The following is a 21,847-nucleotide window of genomic DNA, read 5'->3' on the forward strand; positions in this document are numbered from 1 at the left end:
CACACACTCCATCAACCTTCAATGAATACACCCCCCCCCCCCCCCATCGTGAAGTCCACAACACCCAACTCTCCACACTCCAGAGAGCCATTGCCCTCCACTTCAACCCACAACATAAAATTACCTCATGGAATGGATGAATTATTAACAAGGAACTCAGCCGAAGACAGATGTGTTACGAAAGATCAATTTACATTACTAAATTTGGAAAAAATTAAAATGCGCAGAAGAATACGTCAGAGAAACATAACAAGAATTCAACTTCCTAATATTCCATTACCTGGAGGACCTCGAAAACCCACACGTCCAGCTCCTATTCCTACTTCTAAGGTGAATAAAGAACTTAGAAAAAACTTGGACAAGCTATGTTTCTGTATAAAGTGTCAGGAGAAGAATGTGGATTTCTTCCAGGATCAGATTTCTCAATTCTCTTCATTGACGTGTCAAAATTATCGTCTACAATCAAGGTCAATAAATTCTTCAACATAAATCAATACCAGGATACAAACACTACAACAAAATCGAGGAAGCAGAGGTTTTACATCAGCGGGAAGGATCGTGACTGCAATCATGAAACTGACCTTCATGAATATGAACGGAGGAGGGAGCAACAGCGGTATATAAAGAGTCACATCACCTCAGTTTTCTGTCAGTGTAAATTGGAGTTCGCTCTGTAAACTCTCTTCGTTAGCGTGTATCTTAAAGTAATTTAATAATTCCATCTTTAGTGTTCCGTTCTTCCATTATGATTAAAGCAGTGGACTCAAGTTTTCAAGAAATGTTCGTGTTTGAAGTGACACATCAAAGCACGACGAATGACATCATTTCTTTTCTGATTGCGGTACGTAAGGAAGTCATTACCTTTTTATCTCATGTGCTACGAACATCTGGTTGTCAATTCAAACTAAGTCTTGCTTTGGAGTGTGAATACGAACATCTCGTTACAAAAGAGAGAAAAGTTATACAACACACAGCTGACATCCTATCATTGCTGACGGAGAGCGATGTCGAAAGCAAGTTCGATACTTCTGTCAGTAAAATATTACGAGCGGAGACTGAATTTGAAACCAACAAGAGCCAATGGACTATCATTACATGCAATCGCCTCATTATCACTCTCTATCGCTTTATCCCTCTTACAGGAGGTGGAAATTGCACGCTAGAGAAGATTAAAAGCTGCAAATCAATTGTGAATGTTAAAGACGGAGGTAATCGCTGTTTCATGTACGCAATATGCGGAAATTTTCTGAAAGCTAAAGATAGATGTAAAATGACTAATTACGAGAAGAATGCGGAATTAAAAAAACGTTACAAGTGGTTGGAGTTTCCTATGAAGCTGGACAGTATTCCTGAGTTTGAAAAAATTAATAATATCTCTATAAACGTATTTACCTTCGATTCTTCTACTTCCTCTATTTATCCATTAAGAATCGCGAGGAGGGAACTACAAGATCATAGAGATCTATTTTTCTACGATTCCCATTTTATGCTCATATCGAAATTCGACGCATTTATTAGCAATATGAAAGATGTAAAGCAGATCAGAAACGTCTATTGTAAACGTTGTCTTCAACGCTTCCCGGCACGAAAGAAGAGGGACGAACACTTCGCTTACTGTTCCGGAATCGTCGTTCGAAATGGGAGTCCTGAATCTACCATACCGAGACTCATTTTGGAGAAGAATGCTGTTACAGAAATTCATTCTCCTCCAGAGGAAAGCTTTAGAATTTGCATTCTCCTTGGTCAAGAAGAGGACGATTATGACTGGACAACTTTCCGACATTCCAACATGAGCGTGCAAGATGTGAATCGGTTTGAAAAGCAAAATCCAGTGTTTAACATCAGCCTTTTTTCTTTCAACGGGATGAATGCTAACGTCATACCACTCAAAACCACTTCTACTCTCGATGTCTCCTCTAAGATCCAGAAGGACTTACTCATGATACGCACGGAGCAAGGAACATTTTTCCATATTATTCATGACTTATCCAGACTTCTTTCCTCTCAATATACTAGTCACAACGGTAAAAGATTTTATTGTAGACGCTGTCTAAGCAGTTACACTTCAGAAGAACGTCTGGAGAACCATTTGGAGCTGTGCAAGGACAATCCAATCGGGAAAGCGATTGTACCCCGTAAGGGTTCCGAAGAGAGCATTCTCACATTCAAGAAATATCAACAGAGACAGCACATCCCTGTGATACTGTATGTTGACTTTGAGACGCTACTTAAACCGATTGACGAACAATATGGAGCGAATCTTACTAGTGTTCGCTATCAAAAACACGAAGCTTCAGCCTTTTGTCTCTACACAGTCTCCACCTATGAACCGGACAAACAACCGATCGTGTACAGAGGACCTGATGCAGCACAAGTTTGTTTAAAATATATAGAAGCGGAAGTTGATCACGCCTTCGACTTGTATAAAATAAACAAACCGATGAATATAACACCCCTGGAGAGATTCAAAACATTATCTAACGCAAAAGACTGTTTCATTTGTGGAGGCAAATTCAATGGTGATGCTGTGATCGATCACGACCATTTCACAGGAGAAGTTCGAGGTGTGGCTCATTCAAGATGTAATTTATTATACAAGAGACCGACCTTCGTGCCTGTGAATGCACATAATTTACCTTACGATCTAAGTGGCCTGCTCCAAGGGATGGCAGGGAGTCAACAAGCTATAACCGTCATACCAACAACAGAGGAAAAGTATATCGCAGTTTTTCGAAAAACAACTAAGGGAAACGAATATAGATTCATAGACACTTACCGCTTCATGCAATCGTCACTTAAGAATTTAATCGATATTCAAACTGAAGACACCTTTCAGCATACAAAAAAACATTTTCCATCTAACTTACTCAGTCTTTTACGTCGTAAATGTGTGTATCCTTACGATTATATGAAGTCATGGGAAACTTATGAGGAAACAACACTGCCGAAGATTGAAGATTTCTATAATCATTTAAATAAGGAGGAGCTCACCGAGGAGGATTATCAACACGCTCAAGCTGTGTGGCGAGAATCTAAAGTGAAAAATTTGGGAGAGTACACAGACCTCTACGTCAAGGCTGATTGTTTGTTTCTTGCAGACATATTTGAGAAGTTCCGAAGCACGTTCGAGAGGGAATATCATCTGGACCCTGCATGGAGTTTGACGCTACCCTCGTTTGGATTACAGGCCTTTCTTTCTACCAGCAAAGTAAAAATTGAATTATTAACAGATCTGAACCAGATTTTCATGTTTCATAAAGGTGTGAGGGGCGGTTTCGCTTGCGTCACACATCGTTACAGTGAAGCGCTAAATAAATACCTGGGACACACTTTAACAGAAGGTGATTGTAGCAAACAAATCATATTACTTGACGCCTGTAATCTTTATGGGTACGCGATGAGTCAATATCTCCCAATGCACTCTTTCACATGGATGACGAAGGCGGAGTTGAACACCTTTGACGTAGTTAAGACGAATAATAACGATCCATGGGGATTTCTGTTGGAAGTAGACCTTCATTACCCGAAGACTCTCCATGATTTACATGCGGACTTACCATTTTGTCCTGAAGTTAAAACACCACCCAGATCGTCTCAAACCAAACTCTTGGCGACCCTCTGGGATAAGAAGAATTACGTCATCCATAGTCGAGCCTTGAAACAAGCAGTCCAGCACGGACTAATCATAACTAAAATCCATAGGGGAATCAAATTTCGACAACTACCATTCGTTCGAGGTTTCGTAGAAAAGACTACGAAACTCCGACAACAGTCGAAAAACGCCTTTGAGAAGGATTTATTCAAACTTCTGGTTAACAGTCAGTTTGGTAAATTTCTTGAGAGCGTTCAGAAGCGAATGGACGTCGAGGTTGTTACAAACTCTCAAAGATTTCGAAAAATCGTTCGAGATAATTTTTTCAAAAAAGCTTCGATTTTTAATCGCGATTTAGCTGCAGCCCACCGAAGCAGGAAGTATGTGAAGTACGACAAGCCTATTTTCATTGCTCAAGCTATTCTGGACATCGCTAAAGAACACATTTATCATTTTTGGTATGACGTGTTGAAACCTCGTTACGGAGAAGACATAACTTTGTTACTAACGGACACAGATAGTCTTCTCTTCGAGCTAAGAAATCATGACTTTTACGAAGACATGTTGACGTATATTGATGAATTTGACACCTCTGACTATCCGAAGAATCATCCTGCTTACTCTGAGAAGAATAAAAAAGTAATCGGAAAGTTTAAGGAAGAGTACAATGCCGTTCCCGTGAAGACCTTTGTCGGTTTGCGTGCTAAGATGTATGCGATTGAATCAATCGACGATGAAAAGAAACGAGCTAAAGGAATAAAGAAATCTGTGGTAAAGAATGAGATAACAATCCAAGACTATAAAGATTGTTTGTTTTCCAAGAAAGACTTTACTCACGAACAGAGATCCATCGTTAGTAAGAAACTTGTCATGTACAGTATTAAAACGAAGAAGAAGTCTCTGTCAACTTTTGATGATAAGCGAGTGATCCTACGAGATGGGATTTCTAGCTTACCTCATGGACACTATGCTGTTGAGAATCATCGGAGTTTACAGAAGAGGGTCCACGAAGAACTGCTACAGATGATACCACCATGCATCAAGATGGAGACTTCGGATTGTAAAAAAAGAACGACTAGGAAAAACAGCGCTCGAAGAACAAAAAGGAAGAATACATCGATCGAGGAAGATAAGGAGGTCAAGAAGAGGAGGGTTTTGCGGAGTGAGGAGGAAGGAACGATCAAAGACGAAGATGTAAACAGTGGGACAAGTAGAAAGCGGAAAATCTTCGCTGACTCGGAACATGTCAGCAAGAAAAATAAGTCCTCGTTGCCTGATCATGATGAAGCAGGAAATACTCTTAAACTGGTGAACGAAGAAGGAAAATGGAAGGTAGTTAATGATGCAGTGGTGAAACAGGAAGACTTGTTCGAGGTTAAAACCGAGCCTATGATCGAGGAGAAGCAGGAAGACCCGCTCGACTTGTCGATGGAGGTCAAAAAGGAGGTTTAAATACTTAACTAAAACAGCTCAAGAACAACACTTCGTATTCACACCTCGAATCATCACTCCGAGAGCTATATAAGCAGCAACCATCCACTCAATAGTCGCAGTCGTTTCTTCGCTCTCAACCAGTGGCAAGCCTCTCCTTCTCGAGCGCCAGCACCAGATCAACTTGGACGCCAGCAATATAACCAACCCACGACATAGAAATACACGCAGTCTCTTTTCTCTTCGCAAGCAAGAAACAACTCCACCAGTCATGACATTCACAGCTGACGTATCTGGAGTCGGTGGACTTAGCGACGTTGATATTCGACGTTTGTACACGGAGTTCTTAGCTCATCATCAAGGTGTAGATACCACACCTCAAACAACAATGCAGCCTCCCAGCCAACCACTTCAACCTCTCGCTAGTGGACACGGACTTGCTGCTGTGCACCCTCCACGACCCTACCTGGGGACGCAGACTGATGTCCCGCGACCAGTGTTTGTGACATCGCTCCCGCCCGCGCCGGCTCCGGTGTCAGTAACAGCGGTCCCGCCCGCGCCGGCTCCGGTGTTTGTAACATCGGGTCCGCCCGCGCCCGCGCCCGCCCCGCCCGCGCCCGCCCCGCCCGCGCCGGCCTCGCCCGACACACCCGGAGCAGGAACCAGCTTTGACGAAAGGCCATTAGAGGAAGAAATGGAAATAATCCAAATAACCTCAGCAAAGCGGAAGGCGGAGCAAATGACAGACGCGGATGAAGCCGCACTTCCCACAAAGAAGAAACCGGAATACAAGGTGAAACCTATGCTGATTCAAAGTAGATGCTACGATCTGCTTGGAAACGGAAGCAAGAGCATCACGATTGGCTGTGAGTGGACGACTGGGTTTCCCGTGAAGATATTGTTGAGTAAATTGGATATGGCGAACAATTTCCTTCTCTTGACAACTGAAGAGTGGTACACTTTGAAAATGTACTTTGACGTAATTGGAGAATATCTGGATGATAAGCAAACACCCACGAAAGACGTACATCTCAGTACATCAGCGATCATGAAATTCCGTTTAGTCTTCCAGAAGCCATCTGTAGTCCTGATGAATCCTACCGGAAAATTCATCATGCAGAAACCGGTGTTTGATCGATTGAGACACGGTCAAACTTTAATAGACGCAGCAATCACGGAAGCTGAACAGAAGGCCGTCGAGCTCTTTCAGATAGTTAATGGAGAAAAACCGGCGGAAGGAATTGGTTATATGGAACTTTGTTGGCTGGATGCTATATGCAGGCGCTTCGAGGCACTAAATCTTGGCAGTAACGATGCCGAAGAAACGACGACGACGTAGATCAATTAATTCTTGTGGATTAGGCCTACCGGGGATACCACGTGAAAAAAAAACGCGCCTTATACTCTACCTCAATGAATGCTAGTTTAATCATACCTAAATAGATTATTCTAGTGTGTCAATAAGGTGGTGTGGAAAAGAGTATATAAAAAGCACTCCAAAGTCTACTTCTTTCAAATGCTCGTCATCAAGCAGAAGAAGAGGATCGTTGGAGGGGGAATAATAAATTCTCTTATCAACAATCTTCCTTTCGAAGTTCACTGGCCTGGGATGAATTATTGCGGTCCAGGTACAAAATTAGAAGAACGACTAAGAAGAGGAGATCCTGGTGTCAACAAATTGGATGAATTTTGCAAGAAACACGACATCGCCTACTCGCAGAACAAGGACTCAAGGTCACGACACGAGGCTGACGAAATTTTGAAGGAAAGAGCTTGGGAAAGATTTAAAGCAAAGGACTCGTCGTTAGGAGAAAAGGCGGCAGCGTATGTTGTTACAAACGCTATGAAAGCAAAACTAGCCATGGGAGCCGGTGTAAAGAAGACGAAGAAACGCGGGAGTGGAGGGAAAAAACCTCGTACTGGAAAAAATAAAAGTCGCAGTAGCGGAAACGGAAAAGCGAAGGCAGAACTACTACGTGTAATCCCTCTACCTAAAACAGGAGGTTTTTTACAGTACCTATATCCTTTACTCACTGGATTAGGTCAAGTTGGAAGCGCGGCTAGTACGGGAAAGGAGTTACTACAAAAAATTCAGAAGTTGAAATCCGGAGGTGTTGTTAAACGGAAGATGAAATTAGCACCCTTCAAGAAAGGATGGGGTCTCTACTTGAGACCGTACGAACCAAAAAACTGTTGAAACGACTGCCCAAGAAAGCACTGAGTAATGTGGAATTGATGGATGCTGTAAAGAAACTGGATCTCCCACATTTTAGAGGTATCTTCATGCGAGACGAACTAAGCAGGAAGAAACCTTGGAAGAGGGAGATGGGAATTGTAAATCTCGATGTCTCCAGCGGACCAGGAACACATTGGGTGGCATACTCGAAGAGAAAATTACCCCTTGTCGTGTATTTCGATAGCTTCGGTCTACGTCCTCCACCCGAGGTTACTCAGTATTTCATGGGTAGTCCAATAGTTTACAGCAATGATGTGAAACAAAATTATGATATGAATAACTGTGGACACTTGTGTCTCGAATTCTTAATAAAAGAAGCGGAATATGAAGAAGCCTCTCATTAGATAACCAACGCTCGACTCAGCATGTCTACTCGATCATTTACACTCACCGGAAAAGAGTCTATTCTTTCACATCGTTATTTTCCTCCTATTGAATTGAATGAAAACCGAAATTATTCCATCGGATTGACTCACTTCGTCGTCTACAACTCTGTACCCAATATCGAAGAAAGGAACAATCTATTTCACTTCGGAGAAGAAACTATTGTAATTCCTACTGGATCTTACGAGATTGAGGATATAGAAAACTATCTGAAGCAGAAGTTAAGGAACGAGATTTCTCTCAAGGCGAACCACAACACTCTTCGTTGCGAGATTCAAGGTAGTAAGGAGATAGACTTTACAAAACCAGGAAGCATTGGTCGTCTATTAGGATTCGGTCACGAAAAGCTCGCTGCGAACATTCTACATTCTTCAACTCAACCTGTGGATATCGTAAAACTGAATGTGATCATAATCGATTGTAACATCGTATCTGGTGCTTACATAAACGAGAGGGAAAGTCACGCCATCTACCAATTCGCTCCTGTTACTTCTCCAGGTTTCAAGATTATCGAAATCCCGCACAACATTCTATATTTACCTGTGAAGAGGAAGCAAATCGATAACATCTCCTTGTCGATCACAGATCAAGACGGTCGACTCTTGAACTTTCGTGGTGAGACCATAACCGTTGGATTACATCTTAAGGAGGATGGGATTTGAATTCGATAAATATAAAAAGAGGAATCACGTTCGCTCCTCATTCACTTCTCCGACGATCGTCAGGAGGATAAGTCCAAAAAGTCGAGCAATTCTGAAACGTCTTGGATACAAAGTTAAAAATGAGCGACATTCTTCAAGTTCAAAACGGACCGGTTTTGGATACTTCCATCACAAAAATCAGCGAGCAAACTTTTAATCCAACAAATCCAAACGCTCTCTCCAACAACGATATAATTCATTTCGCCATCAATCAGTCGGACTACTTACCTTTGCTGCATCGAAGTTATTTCTTGATCAGTGGTAGGATCACGGTGGAAGAAACTGTTGCTGCTACAGCTACTACCGCTGAGAAACAAGTCACAAAAGCTGCTCAGAGAACAAAACTTACGAACGGAGGAATTTTGTATCTCTTCAATAGGGCTGAGGTGCGAATAGACAATCAAACTGTGGAGTCAGTATCAGAGCCGGGCTTGACATGCATTCCCAAGATATACTCCACCTTCAACGAATGGGATTCTCGACATTTACAAGTAATGGGATGGGAGAAGGATATACCATTGGATGCTGACGGTAGATTTCATAACGTCATTATCCCCTTCAGAGTTCTCTTTGGTTTGGGAGAGGATCTACGACAAGTGCTTGTGAATCCGAAAATCGAAATTCTACTCACCCGCTCGAGGACAAACAATGACGCAGTGTTCAGCTCGGCAGCTGAAAATTATACTCTAACCTTGGAACGCATGCAATATCGTTTACCCATCGTGAGTGTGGATGATGGTCAAAGATTGAAATTTTTGAAACTCATCGAGAAAGACAAACCTCTCATCGTTGCTTTCCGTGCATGGGACCTTTATCAATACCCTCTTTTACCTCAAACAACTAAACACACCTGGACCATCAAGACAACAACACAATTGGAAAAGCCGAGGTATGCCATTGTATTCTTTCAAACGAATCGGAGTGGAAATCAACTCAAGGATGTGAGCAAGTTTGATCACTGCAATCTGAGGAATATAAAGCTACTTCTGAATAACGAGGCATATCCGTATGAAGATGTGAACCAATCCTTCACCAAGCATGATTACAATATGTTCTACCACGCTTACTGCAGTTTCTCTTCGACCTTCAACGCTTTACCTGATCCGACTCCACTTCTCGACATTGAAAACTTCAAGAATAAAGCTCCACTTTTCGTCATCGATTGTTCCAGACAACGTGAGTCTTTGCAGCACGGTCCGATTGACGTGAAACTCAACTTCGAATCAAACAATAATTTTCCTGAGCACACAACAGCGTTTTGTATACTGATTCATGATAGTGTTTTCGAGTACAGTCCTTTGACTAGCATCATTCGAAAACATGAAGGTTGAAAGACAAAAAATTCGCTTACCCATCCGAAAGTTCGAGTTTGAGGGTGGTTGTTTGAAGAAGAAGAGACATAGCAACTTGTTACCGAATGTTATCAGAGGACTGATCGTTGGACCAAGTAATTGTGGAAAAACAAACCTCATGCTCTCTTTGCTTGTTGATAAGAATGGCGTGAAGTTTGAGAACGTCTATCTATTCTCTAAAACAACAGATCAACCGAAATACAATTACTTAGCGGACATATTGAAGAGAGTTAAGGGAATCGGTTTTTTTCCTTACGTAGGTGTTGTACTTAAACCGGACGAAGTAAAAAGAAATTCAGTTTGTATTTTCGATGACGTCATAACGGACAATCAAAGTCCTATCAGAGATTTCTTCGCAATGGGTCGACATAGAGGACTTGACGTTTTTTACCTCGCTCAAACTTACAGTCGCATCCCGAAGCAGTTAGTTCGTGATAACGCAAACATGATCATCCTTTTCAAGATGGACGAAATGAACTTGAGACATGCATACACAGATCACGTCGCAGCAGACATGTCCTACGATGATTTCCGGGAGATGTGTAACCTCTGCTGGCGAGAACCTCACGGCTTCATTTTGATTGACAAGGAAAATACAAAGGAATCTGGAGGATATAGAAAAGGATTCGATTCCTATATAAGACCCTGACGTTCACCTTTTCTAATCAAACAATATGGAGAAGCACTTGAAGGAGGAAATCATCAAAGCTTCGGATTCGATCCGAAAAAAATTTCGTAGCCTTAAAAAAGATGAAAGCCTGGAGTTGGAAACAAACGAGAAACGCTTGGCACCTTTAGTTTCTCCCTTGAAAACGCTGATCGATTTAACTCAACAAAAAGATCATGAAGTTAAAGTCGAACCCAAAATCAAAGTTGAACCGAGAATCGTGGTTTCAAAAACTCCACGTAAAAGGAAACCAAAAGAATTTGAAGCGGACTCCTTGGAGGAAGACAACGAGACTTCTGGGGAAGAGATTTATGAAAGTCTTGACGAAATAAGTGATACTTCTCTTCAGAAATGGAATGATTACGCATCTACTCTTGGACCTCAATCCAAATCGTATTTGAACGGAAAACTATTCAGCGCTCAACCTGGACATTACGACTCTAAATTCGGTGTTCGAATGGATACTAAAAGTAATAATTGGAAAATTGGAACCAAACCTATTGAGTTCGATAAAACTGATACCATACATATCGGAAATTATATGGTTCAAGGTACGCCCGGTCTCTTTGAACTTCTGTTTAAGAGCATTCCTGACAATAACAAAGTGAGAGAAAACGATAAGGAAGTATATAAACAAATCCTCGAATTAACAAACGCACATTTCCAAGAGTACAACCCTTTGAAGAAGATCGCTAGCAGTAACAGCTATAAATATAAAAAAATTATATCACCTCTTTTCAAAGAACCAAAAGGGAGTGGATTACTTCCTGTAAATGATAACAAGATAGATTACATTCGATGGAACGATCCCAATGAGTTAGTGTCAAGACTCGAACTTTTAATAGCATCTCGAGAAGCTGGTAACACCGCTCATCTAGCAGAGATAGCTTCGATTGAGGAGGAGCTGCGAGAAGAAAATATCATACAATGAAGTCTGTCGATAAATTCGGACACTACAAGGGAATTCAAGGAAGAGCTGGTCCTCCTGGAGTTGGTTTTGTTTTGGATCTAGCAGGTGATTACGACATGCAACAAAAACGTCTCAGAAATGTGCACAGCCCGGAGACAGACAACGATGCGGTTAATAAACAGTTCCTCTACTCGAAACTTGCTTCATTCCGTGAATTCTTACGAAATAAGACTTTGAATATTTTCGAGGGAGATGAGGATTTTAACGCCAAGAATAAGCGTCTATCAAATGTTGGAGATCCTGTGGAGTCCTCTGATGGTGTGAATCTTACATATTTGATGAAGAAATTTGATGAAACGATACTGCTCAACTCGGAGAAGAACGCCTTCAACGCTGGTGGTTTGTCTCTCACGAACCTTAAAAAACCTACGGAAGAATCGGAAGCTGTAAACCTCTCCTATCTAAATGAATCTTTGCAAAAAACATTACAGGTGGATGCATCTAATAATGTTGATGTTGGAAATCGTCGAGTAAAAAACCTATCAGATCCAAAGGAAAGAAATGATGCTGTCAACAAGAGTTTCTTGAAAGCATGGTTGGAGATCCATGGTTTCGTTATGCAACGTGAGTTGACTGACGCTGTTATCAGTCTGCGGAAAGAAATTCATAATCTCCATAAAACAAAAGCGAATCCCGCCTCCGTTTCGAAGCAACTAAATAATATAGAGGACAGTTTCAAAAGAAATTGGCGATCCGCAGTTTTGGATGAAGGAAAAAAACAGATGACGTTCGATGATACAGAAAAAACACAATTTAAAACACACTTCGCAATCGATCGTGATATTATTGACTCATACTTGGAAAAACTTTAGGTAAAGAAACATGAGTAAAGTTGGAGTGGTAGAGGAATTACACAAACAAGCAAGAAGAAACTTCCCGAGGCGGTATGTTACAATCAAAGGACTCAACGATCTTTTCCAAGGTGATATTGTGGAGATGAGACCATATGCATCAGAAAACGATGGTTACAACTACCTTTTGACTATGATCGATACCTTTACGAAAAGGTCTTGGGCGGTCCCTTTGAAAACAAAAACTGGATTGGAAGTACGTGCGGCTGTCAAATCAATAATTGGTTCCTTGAAACAAACACCGAAGTTCTTACAAACAGATATGGGCTCCGAATTTTTTAACAAACATGTTTCCAGCTTACTCAAGGAACATAATATCAAACTCTACGCATCTTTCTCACCTCTGAAGGCTAGTATCATCGAACGCTTCAATCGAACACTTAAAACCTGGATGTGGAAAGAGTTCAGTCTACAAGGAAATTATCGATGGGTGGATAAGTTGAAGGATCTGCTGAAAAAATACAACTCTCGTATTCATAGGACTACCGGTTTGGCTCCGAATGCAATCAAGAAAGGAAATGAGAGTATCGTATTAGATAGATTAAACAATAAGAAACTTCCTGTAAAAAAGAAGAATAAATTTAAAGTCGGTGACTTCGTTCGGATATCTAAATATAAACATTTATTCGAAAAAGGATATACTCCCAACTGGACTACAGAGGTTTTCGTAGTCGATGAAGTGCAGAAGACTCGACCGGTGACATATAAACTGCGGGATTATAAGAATCAGCTCATTCAAGGTGGTTTTTACCAAGAGGAACTACAGAAGACAAAATTTAAAGATACGTATTTGGTTGAAAAAGTGTTGAAAAGAAAAGACAACGAAGTCTTCGTCAAGTGGTTAGGATTCGACGATTCTCACAACCAATGGATCAAGAAGAAGGACATAGAAGAATGATCAGAAGAATGCTTATGATCCTCCTGTGTCTTAGTTTGTCTACGTGCTGTGAAGGATGGTTGGATGAATATTTTAACGTTAGTGACAATGAAATCGTCAAAAATGAAGCTATCAAGTTGATCAAATTGTGCAACGAAAATGCAGTGAAATGGGAATATGGTGTTCGTTTGAGGAAAATGGATGAAAGCCTGTGCGCAGAAAATAAACTCGTAAACTCGTGTGAGAAAATAAATTCTTCTGTGAGGGTTGTGGAAGAATACATCAAACATTTGATTCAAGACTCAAAGAAATTATGTCACGATTCATTCTACGATGCTGTAACCTTGCGAGTAAATCATCTGATCGAAAATTCAACTAACATCTGTGCTGGAATTTTGAAAGAGGAAGCGCAAATCAATTGTACCTGCGCTGAAATTTTGAAAGAGGAGTCGCATAGCAATTGCACTGTAATCATTATATTGTTAATAATCATTATATTAATTTTTATTTTTTCCGGAATGTGGTTCATGTGTATGATTCATATTGGAAAAAATGAAAAATTTGTCACGAAAAAACATCATTGGGATCCGAAAACTCCTCGAGTATCAAAGGTAGGCGTTGAAGAAGGAATTGACATCATCGAATATCCTCTTATCTGCACATGAAAAAATAGTATAAAATGAAGCTGCTCTTCCGTGGTCTTTCAGTCGCTTCCCGGTGCTTCAAGGATCTTTTCATCTGAAGGAGAAGAGTGATAAAAAAAAAAAAAAATGAGTCTTAAATTTTTGAGGCGCTACATCAACTGGAACTTGCTTTTGCAGGATCCAGTTATAACATCCAAAGTTGGTGACGCTGGTAAATTGGATAACTTGTCATGGGAACTCTTAGAGGAGATTTCCTCTTACATAGATTTCGAAGAGATGTCAAATAATCCAAAAATTCCGGAGGATCTTCTTCACGTCCTCTCTCACCGCTTGGATTTCAGACGTTTACTCCTGAACAACTGCAATCTTTCCATCGATTTCATTCGCTCTCATGGTGTGGCGTTAAATAAATGTTGGGATTTGATTTCATGGAAAATTCATCTATCTGAGGAAGAAATGGAGGAGTTTAGTTCTCTGCTGGACTGGAAAATAGCTTGTCGTTACCAGAAAATGAGTGAAAGATTTATTAGAAAATTCAAACATCGAGTGGATTGGGAGAACATTGTGAAATATCAAAACGTATCGAATGACTTCCTTCTTGAAAATTGTCCAAAAGATTAAATACTTAATTAAATCTTTGTTCGCTTCTTTCATGATGTAATGACATCAAGTGGAATAGGCCTCCTGGGGATACCACTTTAAAAAAAACGCGCTGTCTGCCCTACCTCTATGGTGGTGTGGAAACGGGCTTTACATAAAATGGTTTGTTCGACGACTCCGTTGCTCCGACCTCTCCGTGGATACTTTGGAGTTTTATTTCGTGTAGGCGTATAATGATGGTCACGATGTGTAATGTGTTTTGGCGTCTTTTTGTTGGGGTCTCTTTTTTTTGGGTGTTTTAGTGGGGGTCTCACTTTGCAGTGTTCTCATAATGTGTTTTGGCGTATTTTTGCTGGGGTCTCTCTTTTTCTAACTACTGTAATATTTTGAGTTTTGTCGTACCAACATAAGTTTCAACAATCAGGCTGCTGCTCTTTTCAATAATTTTCTAGTAGTTTGTGATCATTGAGGTGCGTAGAGCCTAATTCACACTGTCCAACTTTTCATGTACCTCTTGGATTCAACTTGTCAACTTGATACTGTTGAGAGAACAGGACAGTTTGATGATAAATTGAACGGACACTTGAATGTGACGTCACTTTCAAATTGAAACAAAATCTTCCAACCGACATGAGCCGAAGCTGTTTCCCGATCTGCAGGCTGATGACGATATTACACTGCAACGGTAATTGAATCAAGTTTTTTTGCATCCAACTTTTTGTACAATCATGTCGGATGAAAAGTTTTATAGTGTGAATTGGGCTTTTAAAGGGTGTAAATCTTGTTTTTTAAGGCTCCCCAGTGCATTCGACTGTAAAACAAACATTGTTTAGCTAAGGCTTTACACAAGTTGAATATTATTAACAGCATATTCGATCCATCATTACTTCCTCAGCAGTGCAAACCATACATCGGCTATCGCCTAACGAAGTCATCATATTTAAAGCAACATTTTCTGTCATACTACGTACACTGGACAAACAACTTGGGTCGGGACCACGTAAAATTGTGTACGGTGTGTCATGTTTTAGGGAGTAATTTTTGTGACTAAAATACGACTCTAGTGATAAGAAAAATTTGGATTTCATCTTATTTTCTATGCTAGAATCTAATTCAGCTCCGCTCTGGCAATAGAACTCTGCTCAAAATTTAACCACTCACACTCCTCAACCCCGATTCTTTTTATTATACTTTACCTATTTTTAAGTACCAACCTTGCGCTCAGCATGAACTTCTTCCAAATACTTCTCAGGAACTAGTTTTTGTGACTTAAATACAGCTCAGTAAAAGGGAAAATTTGGCCCTTATCCTTAATTGCTCGTCGAAATTCATTCCTTATCTGACCAGGACTCATGTCTCCGTTCAGAATTTGAAGAAGTCAATCTATGCGCAACAGTCAAAATTGTGCGATACTCAGAACCAAGCGTACATGGAAGTCATCAAGCGCTGATAATATGCCTAAGTTCATTTTTGCCCCTCCTTTTTATTATTCAAAAAGATTAATTGAATCTTTCAATGTTACTGGAGTATATGTCTCATTAGGAACAGCGAAAGCGTACATACCTACTTGAGACATGAGCATCATTACCATCCGCAAATTCTTAGGTGCTCTAGGTACACCATTTTTGTACCTCCGTTTTATCATTCAAATGTTAAAAGATGTAATTCTTATGCCTTCTGTTTAGCAACGTAAGTGATAATAAATGCAACCTAAGCATGGCAATTAAACGTTAATGTTCCTTCCAGAGATTATCAATGATTCCCTTTTATGCCTTGTTTCCTTTCTTCATAATTTTCCAGGCTGTGAGCATTGATATCTGCGGTGACTGGTCTCATCATCTAGGCATAGTGGAAGCTGACCTGTAGCGTACTGGGTTCGACTCACACTCCGTCTGTCTCCTGTCATCGTGGCAATTTTTAAATTATTTGAAAGAGCCGTGGACAGGAGGTTAACGGCGATTTTTCAACATCAATGATCTACCTAAGTTATGAACTCGTATTTGTGATTGAATCTCACATTCCTTAGTGCAATTCACACGCCATATGTGGACTCCACTGAGTAGCCTTCTACGTGTTTAATTTTCTCCCCAAAGTGCTGTGATAGTGATATTTTTGTAAATTTACTTTTTTCTTAAAATGAGCTATTCAATATTGGTTTAAACATCGCTTATAAGAAGTGGTGGTGCAATGTATCTAATAAAACGGTGATGACTGTGGTGCGTGAACATCTCTCCTTGGAACATACTTTTCCTGAAGAATGCTGAGTTTTGTGCTGAAGATAATCATGTAACCTGGGAAGGAACCAAAGTGGGTGAGTTATTTATTCTATGAATTTCCCAGATTAGTATCTTGCCACAGAAAGATTAAAGAATGCATATGAATCTTATAGCGGGCTGTAAGGATCCCTTATTTAAACGGTGAAGAACTTTTAAGTGTCTGTTATCTCTGCTAAAGTGCCGCCCATATAAAAAGTAATATACATGTTAACTGCTTCTAAGGCTGTAGTTGTTGGCTGTAAGGATTCTTATAGCAGACTATGAGGAGTCATACAGCTAGCTGCAAGCAAAATTACTGTCCGTCGACTTGGATTTTTTTTTTACAAGTTTTATACAGCTTTACATTTTCATATCGCAAGTTATTTCTGCATAAGAGAACTTGTAAGATAGGTCAGAATTTTATAGCTGAGCAGTTCTCTTCAGGTTATTTTCTTTCTCTTAATTTCTTTTAAAAGTTTATTTAATGCAATTCGTTTTAATTGGATAATTAGTTTCCAATTAATAATGAAACACACAAAATAAAATGATAAAAGAATTTGAGAGAAATAAAATAACCTGAAGAGAACTGCTCAGCTATAAAATTCTGACCTATCATACAAGTTCTCTTATGCAGAAGTAACTTGCGATATGAAAATGTAAAGCTGTATAAAACTTGTACAAAAAAATATCCAAGTTGACAGACAGTAATTTTAGACAGTAATTTCTAAGTCTTTGGACAGCAGGAGAGGTACCATATAAGTTATCAGCAAGGCAGTGTACTTCTGTTTCAGCCCACCTTGAAGAATGCCGCAAGTATATTCCCTCTGATTTCCAGCGTAAACCTAGATCTCTTATCCATCTTCCGTTTTTCAAAGCCACTGAGTACAGGCTTTTTTCCTTATATATTGGTCCTGTCTGTCTGAAGAGAGAATTAGATAATCTGCGATACATCAATTTCTTATGTTTCCATGTGGCGATACGAATTTTAGCGGATCCTATCTTGTGTAAGCAGGAAGATTTTTTGAATTATGCTGAAAAACTTTTGTTAAAATTCCTTCAGCAATTTTGCCGATTGTATGACGAAAAATTTCTTACTCACAATTTTCATGGGCTTTATCTGAATCATTTAGTTCAAGATGTGAGAACATAAGGGCCTCTTGAGAGTTTCAGCAGCTTCCCATACGACAGTTTCCTGGGCCATTTGAAGAACAAAGTAAGGAAGGGAGACCAAGCGCTACAACAACTCGTTAACCGCCATATAGAGGACTCAGTTCTTGGTATTAAACAAGCATCCGAGGTTTCTTGTTCTCCTCAGTTTGAAGGTCTCCATCAAAGTGGGCCACTGCTGTCATATTGCTCAAGTCCTGAATACAAAACTGTTCGTTTCCGAAATTTTCAAATCCGTCCTAAAGTAGAGTCGGAGTCATTTTGTTTTCTTAAAGGAAAGGAAGTGGTCTCAGTTGAAAATATTTGTTTTTGTGACAAATTGAATGGTATGGTTATTGTTGCGCGCCAATTTCTTCAACCCCGAGATTTCTTTGATGTGCCGTGTCCAAGTTCCCTAATTAATATTTATAGGGTTTCAAAATCAAGAGTTTCCTCTTTGAAAGTCTGGCCTGTATCAGACATAGTATATAAGATGATGGCTGTACCATACATGACCGATTTAGTCATGTACCCTTTGCTCCATTGTGAAATTTAATATCACTACTTAGATGTCTAATGGAGAAAAAGAAAAAAAAAAAAAATTATGTCTACTAAATGAAAAAAAATAAAATACCTTATTAAACAAAAGCAAAGTAAAAAAAAAAAAAAAAAAAAAAAAAAAAAAAAAAAAAAATCGAGTAACGTTGTGAGGACGTTCCTTTTGGCCGCAGAGCGTGACGTTGTTACGCGGCGTAGGTACAACGTTAGTGAGGTACGTTAGGACTACTTTTTCAGCAACGTTGTGGCAACGTTACCTCGAAACGTTGCGCTCCGCGGACAAAAGTAACGTTTTACCAACGTTGTGACAACGTAGGCCAGGAACGTTACTTGATTTTTTGCGACGTTACTACAACGTTGCTGCAACGGCCCATTGCCGGGCGGGGAAACTGTCAAGATATCCGCTTAAAATCCGAAAAACTGGCCCATTGATTTAGGCACATTTGATACCGCAAATTACCCTAGGGGTCAGTGGTGTTGATTTCTTCTTTTTCGTTTGTCTTTAACATCCATAAGTAGTACCCAAGTCCCCCCCCCCCCATTCTTTCGTGTAGAATTTGAAAAACTTTATTAAAGTTTTACAAGTATAAAATTCCAGGCGTTGATAAGCATTTATTTCCTCTTCAAACAAATACAAAGTGGAGAAGGGGATTCACATTCAACATGACTGATGATTGTCATCGTTATTCCGACGGTCCAATTCCACACACAGAGGATCATCGGTACGCCATGCCAGCGGTTCGGGAGGTCGTGCTTTTTCGCATTGACTTTATTTGCGTATTATTTTCCTCAGTTTGAAGAGGTCCTAGAAATGGCGATGTTTGGATAGATCTCTCAAAAGATCAATGAGATCAAATCGATTTTTGCACGGTAATCTTTCACCTGAATCAATTCTTCTCCCCTTAAATCGATCGGAAGAACTGGTTCCTTTCCATAATTTCCTTGTTTGAATCAGCTAGTTTTGCGTAATATAGAAGGGAGAGTATGATTCACAGCAAAACGTTTTAGGGAAAAACTAATGTTCTTCATGTTTCTTTAAGCGAGAGCTTAGATTTCATCCGATTTTCCGCGACTTCAGACATTGGATTGGATCGTACCGTGACAATTTTGGAGTTTCATAACTTATTTTAAAATTTGGCTGACATATTATTCGGGCTTCCAATTTTAAAGTTGGAATTTAGAAATGGAGAAAAATCCTTAGCAAAGGTCATTAAAACGGCATGTTATCAGCTGTAAGGCAGCTATGGGCCTCATCTGTAGTTTTCCTGTATTTGGTCTTAGGACTACATAGTTGGCCAGATAAAGTTAGAGCAAAAAGGTATTATTATGAAACATCATAAGAGGAGGCAAATCACCACTTTCTCAAATGAAAAATAAAATCCTCCGCTTTAACGTCCGGTCGGTCGAACACTACGATATCCCACGTAAACGATTTCACTTTGAAGTACCTGGCGACACGAGGATCAAAGCATCCTCTCTCGGTGGATTCAAAAGCGAAAAGACACACAACACAACTCGAAGAAAGAGAGCAGCAAAAGCGACAAGAAACGGATTTCAGAGAAGACGGCAAATCGAAGTGGTTTAGCACCAATTTTGCAACACTAAGCTCTTACCGCTCGCGGAGCGATCCTCTTCCTAGTCTGAAAACAACCTTTCGCAAATCACTAGATCAAACGAGAAGCGTCAGACCACAGGTTAAGGCGAAGCAAAAGCTCAGACATGCAAAAGGCATCTCGTCTGGAAGTTTCCCGTCTTTCAAAGAACTTACGTCCTGCAAAACAACGAGTGTAGGGCGAGAGACATCGTCGTTCCTCTGACGTAAGGGCGTATCTCGATTTCCACTTGAGCCCAGCAGACTGATTATTGAAATTGATAGTTAAAGCTATAGACAAAGGAGACATAGGGAGTATGGAGCGATCCCATTGGTTGTAACTGGTGGTTCTTACAGACCAAGAAGGAAAATGATGGACTAACTGTCGGGTCTCTTGTCGGTTGCCGTTAGTTAGTCTTTTACTTTCCTTCTTTGCCCATTGCAACCATCCGCTTCCACCAATAGGATCCCACCGTATCCCGTTCCTTTTCTTTGTCTATAGTTTTGTCTATCAATTTCAATAGTCGGCCCGCTGTTGTCCATATGACGCCACGCTTTTCGGGGCTCATTTAGAAATAGAGGTACGCCCCTACGTCAGAGGAACGACGAAATGCTCATCGACGGTGAAACTGCGAAACCACGTAACTCGTTTGCGGTGTTCCAAAGTCTCGCTCCTAGTATTGCTGAAGTCTGATGAAATATACCTCAGATCCAAAGCAATGTGTATAAAGTCCAGCGCCAACCAAGTGAAGCCCTTCCTCAGGGCTCTACATTTTCTTTGAACATTTTAAATTCTAACCCTTTCTCCTTTATTTTCCTGATTACGATTACTTTTCTTATAATCGTTAATTTTACAATATAGGTAAATTAGGTTAGATAGGAACGATATTGATAAAGGTTTTAAGAAATTATTGGAATACCTTGCCCCTGAATATGTTATACCAAGCAGATGCTATTTCTCGAAAGCATACTCATCGCACTTGAAAATCGCGAGTAACATCTCTAGATGCAACAAAATATTCCACATGGCTGACGATTCCGCGAGCAAATCGTCAGGAAGCACCATGGTCTTTATCAGGGCATAGAGATATCATGCATGAGGAGCGTTCGTAATAGACAACGGAGGTTTCTTCACTGGATTACCTGCAGAGTTATCCGTTGTAAAACTGAGGCCTAAAACTATCACGTGACTAAAACTGCGACCCAATGGTCAAATTCAACGCGTTTTTCCTGATTTTTTGATGTTAGTTTTTTTACTGTGAGTGTTATCACTTGTTTTATCATCATCTAGAAAGAGATAAATTGAATTAAGCTTAGAGAAATGTGAGTGACTACAAGAAGAGTGGTACTTAGAGTGGTTTTTGGGTTTTATTACAGGTTTCTGATTCCAGCCCTGCAGTAGAGTCCAATGCTTTCTTGACTTTACTGTTTAAGCTTTATCGATCTAGAGAAGAAAAATCAATTTCTCAATATGAGACGCAATTTTCATACTCGCGGTGGAAGAGGTGGCCGATCTGTCCCCCCCACCCCCTCAAGAAAACGTTGAGGAAGATTTCCAATACGGTAACCCGACAAGGGTTCAACGCTCACCAAACCGTGGAAAACAGAGTGATGGTCGTAACCGCTATCAACAAAATAGATAGCTAGTAATCTTGCTTGTTCACAGATGGAGAAATAATCTAACATGGCCAGATCGATGATTGAGCTGAGGGAGTATTTATGTTTCCCTACCTTCGGCATGTTTCATTCTATGGTTGTTTTCTAAAAATTACCTTTTGTTCGCGCGTATGAGTTATATCTTGGTTTATCTGTGTAGTTATATCTGGTAATCTTGCTTGTTCACAGATGGACAAGTATAGTGCTATGGCACATGGTATGGTTGAAATGAGTGAATATTTATGTTTCCCTACCTTCGGCATGTTTCATTCTATGGTTGTTTTCTAAAAATAGAGACAGGTTTTCACTTTTTGACTCGGTGCCTTGCTTTATCAG

General features: G+C 40.1%; 1 protein-coding gene across 1 annotated transcript; it reads left to right on the plus strand.

Annotated features, from left to right (window-relative positions):
* Positions 1 to 431: 431 nt before the first annotated feature.
* LOC109038237 (uncharacterized) lies at positions 432 to 5,143 on the plus strand. Its single transcript, XM_019053228.2, has one exon. It carries the CDS (start codon positions 746 to 748, stop codon positions 5,042 to 5,044), a length of 4,299 nt encoding a protein of 1,432 aa, XP_018908773.2. The 5' UTR covers positions 432 to 745; the 3' UTR covers positions 5,045 to 5,143.
* The last annotated feature ends 16,704 nt before the right edge of the window (positions 5,144 to 21,847 follow it).

The sequence above is a fragment of the Bemisia tabaci genome, chromosome 1 (genome assembly GCF_918797505.1).
Source record: "Bemisia tabaci chromosome 1, PGI_BMITA_v3".
Taxonomy (NCBI): domain Eukaryota; kingdom Metazoa; phylum Arthropoda; class Insecta; order Hemiptera; family Aleyrodidae; genus Bemisia; species Bemisia tabaci.

What these genes read in the sequence shown, in the direction of transcription:
- LOC109038237 (XM_019053228.2), top strand. Translation starts at nt 746, where the DNA reads ATGATTAAAGCAGTGGACTCAAGTTTTCAAGAAATGTTCGTGTTTGAA.